The 13,083-nt window shown below is 45.2% G+C and overlaps 1 protein-coding gene across 2 annotated transcripts; it reads right to left on the bottom strand.

Moving 5' to 3' along the window:
- Positions 1-2,705: 2,705 nt before the first annotated feature.
- Positions 2,706-12,635, bottom strand: LOC106583004 (leucine-rich repeats and immunoglobulin-like domains protein 2). 2 transcript variants are annotated; one of them, XM_014166713.2, is made up of 17 exons: positions 11,971-12,635; positions 11,627-11,701; positions 11,263-11,397; positions 10,954-11,097; positions 10,628-10,771; positions 10,355-10,498; positions 9,963-10,106; positions 8,937-9,017; positions 8,763-8,834; positions 8,493-8,561; positions 8,204-8,367; positions 7,072-7,383; positions 6,611-6,892; positions 5,920-6,513; positions 5,598-5,738; positions 5,169-5,485; positions 2,706-4,933 (listed from the first exon to the last, which is right to left on the bottom strand). In XM_014166713.2, the coding sequence occupies exons 1-16, from the start codon at positions 12,156-12,158 to the stop codon at positions 5,208-5,210; spliced, it is 2,967 nt and encodes a 988-aa protein (XP_014022188.1). In that variant the 5' UTR covers positions 12,159-12,635; the 3' UTR covers positions 2,706-4,933; positions 5,169-5,207. The 2 variants fall into 2 exon arrangements, with proteins under 2 accessions (XP_014022188.1, XP_014022187.1); XM_014166712.2 differs by having other exon boundaries at positions 5,169-5,468; positions 11,971-12,633.
- Positions 12,636-13,083: the final 448 nt, after the last annotated feature.

Here is a 13,083-nt window from a genome sequence, read left to right as displayed (position 1 = left end):
CGTAGTCTGGCTTTTCTATGGTGGTTTTGGAGCAGTGGCTTCTTCCTTGCTGAGCGGCCTTTCAGGTTATGTTGATATAGGACTCGTTTTACTGTGGATATAGATACTTTTTGTACCTGTTTCCTCCAGCATCTTCACAAGGTCCTTTGCTGTTGTTCTGGGATTGATTTGCACTTTTCGCACCAAAGTACGTTCATCTCTAGGAGACAGAACGCGTCTCCTTCCTGAGCAATATGATGGCTACGTGGTCCCATGGTGTTTATACTTGCGTACTATTGTTTGTACAGATGAACGTGGTACCTTCAGGCGTTTGGAAATTGCTCCCAAGGATAAACCAGACTTGTGGAGGTCTACAATTTTCTGAGGTCTTGGCTGATTTATTTAGATTTTCCCATCATATAAAGCAAAGAGGCACTGAGTTTGAAGGTAGGCCTTGAAATACATCCACAGGTACACCTTCAATTGACTCAAATTATGTCAATTAGCCTATCAGAAGCTTCTAAAGCCATGACACCACTTTCTGGAATTTTCCAAGCTGTTTAAAGGCACAGTCAACTTAGTGCATGTAAACTTCTGACCCACTGGAATTGTGATACAGTGAATTAATTATAAGTGAAATAATCTGTCTGTAAAAAAATGTTGGAAAAATGACTTGTGTCATGCACAAAGTAGATGTCCTAACCGACTTGCCAAAACTATAGTTTGTTAACAAGAAATTTGTGAAGTAGTTGAAAAACAAGTTTTAATGACTCCAACCTAAGTGTATGTAAACTTCCGACTTCAACTGTACATGGGGCATTAGCCTCTAAGGTGCAGGAGTGAGTAACCAGGTGGTAGCCGGCTAGTGACAGTGACTAAATTCAGGGCAGGGTACTGGATGGAGGCCGGCTAGTGATGGCTATTTAGCTGTCTGATTGCCTTGAGATTGAAGCTGTTTTTCAGTGTCTCGGTCCCAGCTTTGATGCACCTGTACTGACCTCGCCTTCTGGATTATAGCAGGGTGAACAGTCCGTGGCTCGAGTGGTTGAGGTCCTTGATGATCTTCTTGGCTGTCCTTTGACACTGGGTCCTGTAGACATCCAGAAGGGCAGGCAGTGTGCTCCCGGGTTCCATACCAGACGGTGATACAGCCTGACAGGAGGCTCTCAATGGTTCATCTGTAAAAGTATGTGAGGGTCTTAGAGGCCCAGCCACATTTCTTCAGCCTCCCGAGGTTGATGAGGCGCTGTTGCCCCTTCTTCACCACACTGTCTGTGTGGGTGGACCATTTCAAATTGTCAGTGATGTGTATGCAGAGGAACTTGAAGCTTTACACCTTCTCCACTGCAACCTCGTTGATGTGGATGGGGGCGTGCTCCCTCTGCTGTCTCCTGAAGCGCCTTAGTTTTGTTGATGTTGAGGTTATTTTCCTGGCACCACTCTGCCAGGGCCCACACCTCCTCCCTGTAGGCTGTCTCGTCATTGTTGGTAATCAGGCTTACCACTGTTTTCATCTGCAAACTTGATGTTGGAGGCGTGCATGGCCACAGTCATGGGTAAACAGGGAGTACAGGAGGGGGCTGAACACACACCCTTTTTGGGCACGCGTTGAGGATCAGCGTAGTGCTGTTGTTGCCTACCTTCACTACCTGGGGGCACCCTGTCAGGAAGTCCATGACTTAGTTGTACAGAGCGGGGTTCAGACCGAGGGCCCCAAGCTTAATGATGATCTTGGAGGGTACTATGGTGTTGAAGGCTGAGCTGTAATCAATGAACAGCATTCTTACAGTTATTTCTCTTGTCCAGTTGGGATAGGGCAGTGTGCAATGCGATGGCATCATCCGTAGATATACTGGGGCAGTATGCAAATTGCAATGGGTCTAGGGTGTTGGGTAAGGTGAAATGATCCTTAGCTAGCCTCAAAGCACTTCATGACAGAAGTGAGTGCTACAGGGCAATAGTATTTTAGTTCAGTTACCTTTGCTTTCTTGGGTACAGGAACAATGGTGGACGTCTTGAAGCAAGTGGGGACAGCAGACTGGGATAGGGAGAGATTGAATATGTCCGTAAACACTCCAGCCAGCTGGTCTGCGCAAGCGCTGAGGACGCGGCTAAGGATGCCGTCTGAGCCAGCAGCCTTGCGAGGGTTAACACGCTTTGATGTCTTACTCAAGTCGGCAACGGAGAACGAGAGCTCACATCAAGTCGGCCACAGAGAACGAAAGCTCACAGACCTCGGGAGCAGCCCGTGTTGGCGGCACTGTGTGATCCTCATAGTGGGCGACGGTGAGGTTTAGCTTGTCTGGGAGCAAGACGGTGTCCGCGACGTGGTTGGTTTTCCCTTTATAATCCGTGATTGTCTGGAGTCCCTGTCACATACGTCTCGTGTCTGAGCCATTGAATTGTGACAACTTTCTCTATACTGATGTTTTGCCTGTTTGATTGCCTTACGGAGAGCATAAATGGATTGCATGTATTCGATCATATTCCCAGTCACCTTGCCGTGGTTAAATGCGGTGGTTCGCCTGCCATCCATCCACGTTTTTTGGTTTCGTTAGGCTTTAAAATTGTCAGAGTAGGAACAACATTCCCTATACACCTCCTGATGAACTCAGTCATGTATATGTCAATGTTTTTCTCAGAGGCAACCTAGAACATGTCCCAGTCCGCATGATCGAAAACTTCTTTAAAGCCTATTTACACATTTTAACCACATCTGGTCAGAATTATCAGAATTTGTGATTATTATTTTAATTACAGCTACATTTCAAGAAACAAAATGTTCTTTATACATGCTTTACAGAATGTACAAGTCAAGATTCAAAAATACACTTGACAAAATGCAAAACTTCAACAAGTCAGAAAACAAGCAGCATTGTGAATATTGCCAGAGCATTACTGCTGAACTTTGGTAGAATGACAAAAACAAGATGTTCCGGGAGCAACACAAAGCAGACACTAAGACGTGTTGGTGAAAAGTGAGTCATAAATGTGTGATGGTTAAGCGATCAGCTACAATAACAATAATTATCCTGCAGAGAGTGTAATCTGTGACCCCTATTTAAGCTAATATTGAATGCAGTGGCATGGGCTTGGAATGGTTTTGTACCAGATGCTTTATCAAGCAATGCCACATGGAATGTCTCAAAGTTTTGATTCAAGCAGGAATGCGTTATGTAACAGTAAATAAAGAGCATGTGACAAGAAACACTTATGTTTACGCATTGTGTTTTTATAGCCTACCCAAATCTACATTTTATTCTGAAGTATCCTTGCTCCATTGCCAAAATGATTCAGTGATTTTATTTGAGCAAAGGAAACAGGTATGTTTCTACATAAACACTGCAGACTTGATATAAAGAGAACTAGTATTAAAAGCCTTTGTTTAAGCTTGTTGAACTTAGTACCAACATTTATGGCCAAATCTTTCAATGTTGTGGAAACCTCCCATACCAAGTTAGGATTCACCCAGGAGTAACTACAAAAATAATACTGACAGACATATATACATGCAACAAATAAAACAAAACTTACTGCAGTTTAGGAATAAAACGATTCTGCTTAGGTCTTGAGGGACATAGTATTGAATAGATGAATGACCATATGCACATACATTCTTCACAGTCCAAAGGTAAAATCTGGTCAGTATCTAGGGTTGATGAAATTGGGGGTAAAGGCATATTATCCTTCTAGGAATCTAAAATGGCATGCACACTGCATAATAAAACATACCACCATGAGAGGTAAGTGCCTGTAAAATAAGATTTTGAGGAAAATATGATCAGTGCATATAGGTGACGAGAAACCATACCTGATGGAGTGTTACTGAGAATGCCTGTTGAAAACCCTCTGATAAAACCATCACAAAGAGGCCACCAAAACCATGATTGTCAAATGTGCATGAACAAATATTTTCTTTGCTTTGACAGTGCGCGTTCATACAAAAAAAACAAAAAACAAAAAATGATGTTGGTATGACTGCCTCCGTTTGACACAAGGGAAAACAATCTGAGCTTAAGATACATTGATGAGAATAGGGGAAAATAATATTGCATATAGACACACCATGTCTGGTGTCAGTCTGAGTTTGTATAATAGCAGACTATTAGTCAATACAGATGGCTAGAGGTGGGATCCATTCAGTGAGGGTCCATCTTGACCTATAGGCCCTGTTCGGTACGTACCACTCACTGCTGAACAAGCAACGACTGGCGTCTCTGACCCCTCTAGTCCTGGACGAGAGAGCAGAGGTGGTCCTGGACTTGTACCTTAAATCATGAAGGCTGCTCCAACAAGTGACTGTAGAAATAATGTGGCAACTGCAAGTGTAAAGCACAACGCTCGGGAGATCCACCAACACTGCTGCCATTCCCTACTTCTGTACAGAGGACAGTGTTAGCACGTTTCAAACTTCTGATGTCTTAAAAATCAAAAAGGAAGCATCCAAAATGGCTCTTTGACAGATACATTCATAGTTTCCTCTAGAAAGGGAGGGAGTGGGAGGAAAGGGAGGTGGAGGGAATCCGGGAGGGGGGGGGTGTTAGTGTTAGTCACCTGTTCAGTCCTTTTTCAAATTCGTAGGAACAAATTGTCTCTGCATGATTGAAAGTAATGTAAACATACAAGAAAGCATTTTTGGCAGAAAGTGATACGTCTCTTTGGAGGTAGTGGCTGGAGCAGAGGACCAAGTGAGAGAGGATGGCCGGGTGTATAGGGGAGAGGCTTTATGTGGGGGAGTGGGTATGCTCTTGAGGCTTAGTCCTATAAGAGGCACTTATGTGGTCCTGTGTGCTCTGGGAAAGGGAGGCATCCCCCTTTCCACTCATCTCTCCCCCCACGCCAACTGAGGACACGTGGGGAGTCTTGTGCACATTCACTGGCTGCTGAGACAGACCTGGTTGGGGCACTGTAGACAGGTCCTCTCCTTTGCCCCAAAACAACCTGGAGGGAACATCTGCAGAGACCAAACATACATTATTACTCAACAAAAAGGGTTTGCATCCATAGGAGCTCATAGATTAGACTGTGCCAGAAAACTGACTTAAAATTAATGTGTCAGTTCACAGTAAGTCTGAGGTCACTGTTAGATAACATATCTGTGAAATCACTGTCTAAACACATCTCTGTGAGCTCATTGTTGACATGCAAGCCACTGAGGTCAGATAGCCTGTCTGTAGCTAGTCTCTCACCGGTGCTGTAGTGTTGTTCTGGGGGGCTGAGGGCTGTGCTCAGCCTCTTGGTGAGGTCGTGGCTGGTGAGGAAGACTGAGGAGTCCTGGTTGTTGATGAGGCTCTCCAGGGCTGTGTCCTCATGCTGGGTGTGCTGCTCCCTGTAGGACTCCTTGGGGAAGTGGGCCATGATGCCTGACAGACTCTTGTCAAGGGAGTCATCCTCGGCCAGGTAGGCATAGGGGCAGTACTCCCGGGTTCGAGAGTAGATGTTAGCGTTGTCGTAGCAGTCTGAGCAGATGACCAGCGGCCCTGCACCACCTGTTGAGGACAGTCAACTACAAACTCTTACTCTGAAACAAATCCAGACCTTTCAACAAACTGTGCTGTAAAAGTGTTGTTTAGGAGATCGAGTTTTGTTTGTTGGTTGGTTCTAATGACTAAACCCACCTGTAGGCACCCCAGCCAGTCCCTCGCGCGGCTCCCCAGGATGGAAGCTGCTCCGTCCCGTAAACAGAGAGCCCACGCGGCAGTGTGGCATCCCGTTGGCCTCGGTGTCCACCTCGCTGCCTGTGTCACCATAACACACACCTGGACAACACACACACAGGATGGGGACTCATCTTTCTGCTCACCAGTAGGGGCCAGTCAGTTTACCAGTCAATCAAAATTTGAGCAAACTGTCTTTAGTAACAGAGTGTAAAAACATTGTAATGTCAAAGGGCCTCAGATGAATGACACTGAATCTAGGAAGTCAGTATAGTAAGGTTACCGTCAGTGCCCTTGTGGACGTAGCCGTTGGACAGTGGTGGCATGAGCTGTTGGTGGCTCCCTGCTTCAGAGTTGCTGTATCCCTCTTGAGGCTCTGACAGCGTGCGCTGAGAGGACAGGTAGCTGGGGATGTCTGCCGGCAGGTTCAGCTCATCTGTGTTGGTGATGCTGTAGTCCTCGCTCTTCCGACGCATGTGGTAGATGACGATGACCCAGACCAGCGAGGTGCCCACCACGCAGCAGACCACCACGATCACCACGATGCCCACCGTGGCCCAGCCGTCCTGGTCGAAGCCGCCGGCCGTGTCACAGTTGGGCGATGGCGACACGCTGAGGTAGATGTGGCCGCGCTCCGTGCCCAGCGTGTTGGACATGATACATGTGTACTTCCCGGTGTCCGCCGGCCCCGTGTCCACAATGATTAGCAGCTGGTTGGCAGCAGCAAAGAAGTGGCGCTCAGTGAGGACCAGGGGCCCGTCGTCCTTGGTCCAGTTGAGACGGGGCGCAGGACTGCCCCCTGCGATACACTGGAGCACCGCCGTCTCCCCACGAGCTACCGTCCTGTCCTCCAGGGGACGCATTAAGGAAGGCATTTCTGGGAGGAGATTTACATTTAACAATTACCAATAAAATGATGACGATATAAAACTGTATGTATTGACCAGATAATTGATAATGAGATGGCAGTTTACCTAGAACAGTGAGTGTAGCGTTGGCTGACAGGCTTCCTGCAACGTTCTGGGCTGTGCAGCTGTACACACCCATGTCCTCTGTCTTTACATGGGCAATGAAGAAGATGTCATCGTCAGGCATGACGTGCATCCTTCTCTCCCGGGCAGCAGGGAAGTCTGTGCCCCCGTCTTTCTGCCAGGCAATCTGGGGTGAGGGGTGACCCTCGGCGGCACATTCCAGTCTGGCCATGGTGCCTGTACGAATGGTCAGATCCATGGGAGTCTTCAGGAAGGATGGTAGCTCTGAGAGGAAAGTAAGAAAAAAAGATTGAAGATCGCAATGCCTTGATATGGAAGCCCAACCATGCCAGCTCAAACTTAGATCAACAGCTCAATGCCAACCAAGGAACAAGTCATGATAACAGTTTGTAAATGTATAAAAAAAAAAAACTTTTGGGGAGAAAACTTTAAAGCCTCCACACCATTGACTGTGAGCTTGGCCCGGTTGGAGTAGTTGGCACCAAAATGGTTGGAAACTACACACTGGTAGCGTCCCTCGTCTGTGAAGTTGACGTTGAGCAGGTGCAGCACGGTGGTGTAGACCAACTCTCCCTCCTGGTAGCGGGCGTAGTTCTGCACCTCTGCATCGTACAGCACCTCCCCGTCCTTCCTCCAGGCCGTGGTCATGGGGGAGTCACTGCTGCTGGACGCCAGGCAGCTCAGAGTCACATTGGTCCCACGCAGGGCGGTGGCAGTCTCAGGGTGCTCTGTAATCCGGGGCTTCGGGAAGTCATCTGTGGGAGAGTGGAGGGAGTGCCATGAGTTAATTCAAAACTTCCAGAAAGGTTCTGAGACACGTTGTGTGATAATTGTCCCAGTCAGTAGCTAGGTTTCCATCCAATTGGCGACAGATAATGCCGATTTTTGAATATTCGCCTGATCAAAAACTATATGCGCATTCTCCCACAAGACAATGTGTTTTCATCAAATTGCAGATAAAAGGCTGTGCGTGATAACGTAGTGCACATAACATAACGTTTACGGATAAACTCTCCTGATGGTTTTATAAAGCGAATGTGCTCACTCTGGTTTTGGCACGTGCGCTCTAGCCAAAAGCTTGCAGACACAATGTGGGTATAGCCTACATTTGATTATTAACGACAAAAGAGCGTGATCATTTCTATTTGTCAAACGGCAGCCAAGCATCGATCATCACCAGAATAAAACCCTCAGTATTTATTGGAAAGGAGCATCAAGCTCATCACCATGCACTTTCACCACATCATAACTTGTTTATTCTGTAGCCTAATAAACAGCCTGCTTTCCCGAGTCGTAGTGGGAGGACCACACAAAATGTCATCATGTAACTCCAAGTTTACTTCCATATGATGGTTATTATAACAATATTTGCGCATAAAAGCGTTTCCACCACCATTTCGCGCATGATTAATTTTACCGACAAAAAGATCCCACTAATTTGCTGTTTCCATCAGGCCTGTTGTGAAATGTTTTATCTGACATGTACTTTACTCACATAGAAAGGTTGGATGGAAACCTGGTTAGTGAGATCTTGTCCAGACTAAATACAGCAGGGTAGGTAGCTAGGTGACTAACCACAGACGAACTCCTCCAGGCTGACAGACACAAGGTTGCGGCCCAGCAGGCTGGCAGGGTGGGCACACATGACTGAGACAGACTGCAGGAAGTGGTTGTCAGTCAACCACGGGCCCAGCCACTGCAGCTGGCAGTCACAAAGCAGGCTGCTAGTGTTCAGGACACTGAGGACAGGACATACAACCACAATATTATGAAATGATTCAAGCATTCTTCAATTTGTAAATATTGTAGCCTCTGCTACAAGGACTCAAGACCACCACCTCAGACATTAGTAGGTCCTACTTACAACACTTTCAGCTTCATGTGAGACAAAGAATCAGGGTGGATGGACATGATCCCATTCTTGCTCAGGTCGCTGTTGGCAAAAATAAATATGAATGAAGTGCTATGCAAGCATCATGACATTATCATTGGTTTCCTATGATACGAGCGCAATAAAACAGCTGCACTGGGGTAATCAGAACCATCTCCTGTCTCGGGCTTGAAGTGATAGCTGCTGAATCGTCTGTTAATGGAGACCAACCATCTCTGATGGGTTTGCTGTAGTGGTACTTACAGGTGCTCAAGCTCCTCCAGACCCTCAAAGGCCTTCTTTGTGATAGATTTGATCTTGTTCTGCTGGAGAATCCTGGGGGATAAACAGTCTCAGATGAAATATGCCTACAAATATTCTGCTGATATCAGTATCCATAGCAACAAAATGAATATATATTATGCAGAATGCCCTTACAAGGTGTTCAGTTTCTTCATTCCAACAAACACACCAATGGAGTCCTCAATGGCCCAAGAGATCTCATTATCCCGTATGTCTCTGAAATGCAAACAGAAATACAGTATGTAAGAAAGAAAATACTTTCCCCAGAATCAGAAGCACAAAGCTCACTCTGAGCCTCTTTGCTTGGTGAGAGAAAATAAGTTAATTTCTGCTCTGTGTGTCTAAACCAATTTGATTAATTTGGCAAATGTGAAGCGGCATACTTTACAGAGTGTCATAGCTCAGTGCTCCTGCAGTTCTGATGAGGGGATTAATTGGCTGCGTTTAGCATTTAACGGTTCACGGGTCCTTTTAAAACCTGCAGAGGGCTTGTGTTCACAGGACGGGTCATGGGCGCTTTTGTTTCTCCTTCCTCATGCCTGAGTGGCTCTCAAAAGGGCCTTAACCCTCTAATTCCCCTGCCACATAGGGCCCAGGGAGGTGTGCTGAACCCGAGCCCTGACCTCCCTCTCTTTGCAGCTCAATGCCTTCTTGGAACTCAGCACATCAATTGTGTTAGTGCCCCTTCTCTTCCCAGAGCAATTTTGGAAAGTATTTGGTTAATTGAGCCAATCTACTGGCTGGAGGCCACATTCACTATTTATTTTGTACTCAACATTATTCTTCCTGTCTCAAAGGTCTTTAAAAACAATTATGAGTTGTCTATGTTTGTCATTATTGCATTTAAACACTACACAGTCTAACTAAGCAATGGAAAGAGTAGTTCTATACAACAGGCAAAGACATGACGATGAGAACATGAAGGTGCTAGTTACTATACTACAGTTTAGTGGTCTACCATACAACAGTCTAACAGACTAATAAACAAAACAAAGCCAGGACAAATCAACAAATAAAACAAATACACAAACCTACTGTTGTTTGCAGCCTTCATCAGAATGCAGAGGCGCCAAAAACATGTTAGTGTTTATTGTGTTATGTGAATGCATAATGAGTGAATGAAAGGCACAGGTTTTTAAGAGTGAGGTGTGACATCCTTACAGTGAGCGCAGATTGGCCAGGCTGCTGAAGACTCCCTCTCCCAGGTGGCTGACCGAGTTATCTCCCAGATTCAGGTTCTCCAGAAGACCCAGTCCACTGAACGCTGTCTCCTCCAGCCGGGTCAGGTGGTTGAAGGACAGATCTCTGAGGAGGACATCCACAGGAGACAAGCTTGGACAATGGTCTTGTGCAATCACACTTTACTAAAACATCATGGCCCCTTAAGAATCAGCATGAATACATGTGAAACATAAAATGATCTGCAATACACCCTCCCCAAGTCCCAACTAGATATTGGTCCTTCAGTTTCATAAAAGGGGTCAAAATGACTCTTATGCAAAAAATGTGCAGATGCACTCCCATGGGGATGGGGTTAGGTAGAGAACACTCACAGTTCCTCCAGCTTTTGGCAGAACTCCCAGGCGTCTGGTCGGATGATGCCGATGGCGTTCTGGCTGAACCGCAGCACACGCAGCATGTGCAGGCCATACAGCCAGCCTTTGTTGACCTCCGTCAAGTTGTTGTGCTCCAGCTCTCTGAATACATTAGAAAACAAAGGACGGGGTATTAAAAAGACAGGGTATCACAACTCCTAATCCTACATGCATATAAACACATACTGTAACGATCGTTCTAATGGAAGACAATAAGGAAAAATAACTCACAGCTCCTCCATGTTGTTGAGCCCAAAGAAAGCACCATCCATCAGCTTAGTTATGCCATTCCGCTGCATCTTCAGTGATTTCAGTAAGTCCATCCCTTTGAAGGTCAGACTGTCCACTATCTTGATCTTGTTGCGCTTTAATTCCCTAGGGTAGTCAGACAGACAATTTAGAACCATTTGTTTTAACTACTTGAAAATAGTACAACATCGAATCTGTGAAATCTAAAAATTCAGTCATGAATGCAAACTTTTGAATAAAAAATAATAATATTTAACTGCTAATAATTACTACGGTAATGGATTGACTAAAGATTAAAATTGACTTACAGAAACTGCAGCTGGGGAAGCCTGAATACTTTGCATGGCAGCAGTGTTATTCTGTTCCTGTTCAGCTTCAGAACCAGCAGGGAACTGGAGATGTTGTCAAAGCAGCCAGGTTCAAGGACACTGATCTTGTTATTGCTTAAATTCCTGGGAGATGAAGAAACACAAAATGAACAACCCAATGACAACAAGTACAGTAGAATGCCCTTCTGGGTAATGGCCAAAGACTGGGTTATGACTTAAATGACCAGTTCTTCCCTCATTAGAAGAAGTTTACTATAGTTGGAAAACAATGCTACAAGCAGGACCCACAAGTATTTCAGCTGCATTGGTGGGAAGGCTCCAGCCTTGATCTCTGAGATAGAGTTAGATGACAGATCAAGTGTCTCCAAGGAGATGTACAGCTGCAGCTGATGCATCCACAGTTCTGAGATCAGGTTGTGGACCCTGTGCACAATGATCAATAATGTACATAATTATCAACATGGATCTACATGATGACACCATCAATGTGAACATGTGAAGACCCAAATAAACCTTAGCTATGAATAAGGCCGGGAAGACAAGTGATTCCTTTCTTTAACACTTCTCTATCATACTACAGGACATCTAGGAATCACATTGGTTATTGCACAACTTGCAAGACTTACAGGAGGATTAATGTGTTTTGACTTACAATGAGAGTGTTGTGATGTTTGAGGTAACTTCACCAAGGTATGGAACAGTTGTCAGATCATTGTGATTCATAGTGCTGAAAAGGAGATAGCATTATTTATTACATAACGTCACAGGTGAATTCCATTGCCACCTTTCACGTAGTCCACTACAGCGGATGTAGCATTTGTCTTTCCATCTTTACAAGAAAAACTAAAAATGATCACATCCAGATAATAGTATCTAGTGAGTTAAACAACTGATATAGACTTAGCTCGCAAGCTAACAAGGCCAGGTGGCTTGCTAAGGTAAGGAGCCACCACAGAGAACATGGGAAACCCACTGTTAACTAGGCTAGCTACTTACAGATGAGTAATCCCGTTAGGTGGATCCAGAGGGGCCAAGGACAACCTTTTCCTATTGCAATCCAGGATTTGGATTTCGTCTGATCCCCTCATACAAGAGCACGGAGCAGGGCAGGAATCCACTTCCCAGCAGGCACTCAAACTCAACAACAAAAAGAGGGCCGGGGGTCTGGGCCAGGCTTCCGCCATTTTAAAAGTCTAGCTAGCTATCAATACCTACAGTACTGTAGCTAGCTACTTTACGTGGCTCGCTTCTGACAGTTATGAAATATGTCTCAACAACAATACCAACCGATTCCTATAACTTGATATTAATAAAATAACCCCCCGCTTTCACGAGTTGGGAAACCCATTTGTCGCATAACATCGGGAAAGTCTTTCTTCCAACTTGCGCAAGGCATCCCACGTCCTACCACTGATTTTCCCCTTCTTTTCCCTTCGAATTTCCTTCCACTTCCAATCTCAACACAACTCCTAGCTAGCTTTCGTCAAGTAACCAAGATACTTCGTATCAAACGGCTTTGGATCGTCCATAGTGTTCTAGCTAATTTACCACAATAAATCGCTAACTACCAAGTAGACATGATTTCCCCGACTTCTGTTTAATCGAAGGAACAACAAAGGCGTCTTGGGTTCAGTCGTCACTAGTTACCACAGCCACAAAGTCATAACTACCGTCTTCTTCTTCTATGATATCATGGCGGTCCACAAACAATCGTTTAAGTGCATGCCGCCACCTACTGTGCTGGAATGTACGATCAATCATGATCTGCTCAATTCTGTACTACCATGAAGATAAAATAAAAAACGAATAAATCCCTACTAACTTCTACCACCCATCCCCGCCTACCCCATTAATTAAACGTTGTCTATATCATGCTCAAACAATCCACCCTTAGGATTGTTCAGCATATCAACAACCATTTCAACAGTAGCATCTGATACCCCCGATATCTCTTTTGCCGTCTCTACAATAACCTTCAACCTGGCATTTCTGCTTTCCACAACCCGAGTAGTATTGATAACCTTACCAATAAAAGCTATGAAGTCCACTTTATTAAGTGTCCTTTGACGCCACACATTCATGAGTTCAAGATTTCTGAGCAGGCCTCCA

This window comes from Salmo salar, chromosome ssa22 (genome assembly GCF_905237065.1).
Source record: "Salmo salar chromosome ssa22, Ssal_v3.1, whole genome shotgun sequence".
NCBI classification, from domain to species: Eukaryota; Metazoa; Chordata; class Actinopteri; order Salmoniformes; family Salmonidae; genus Salmo; species Salmo salar.
Note: the sequence above shows the minus strand (reverse complement) of the source record. Positions and strands in the feature narration are given on the sequence as shown.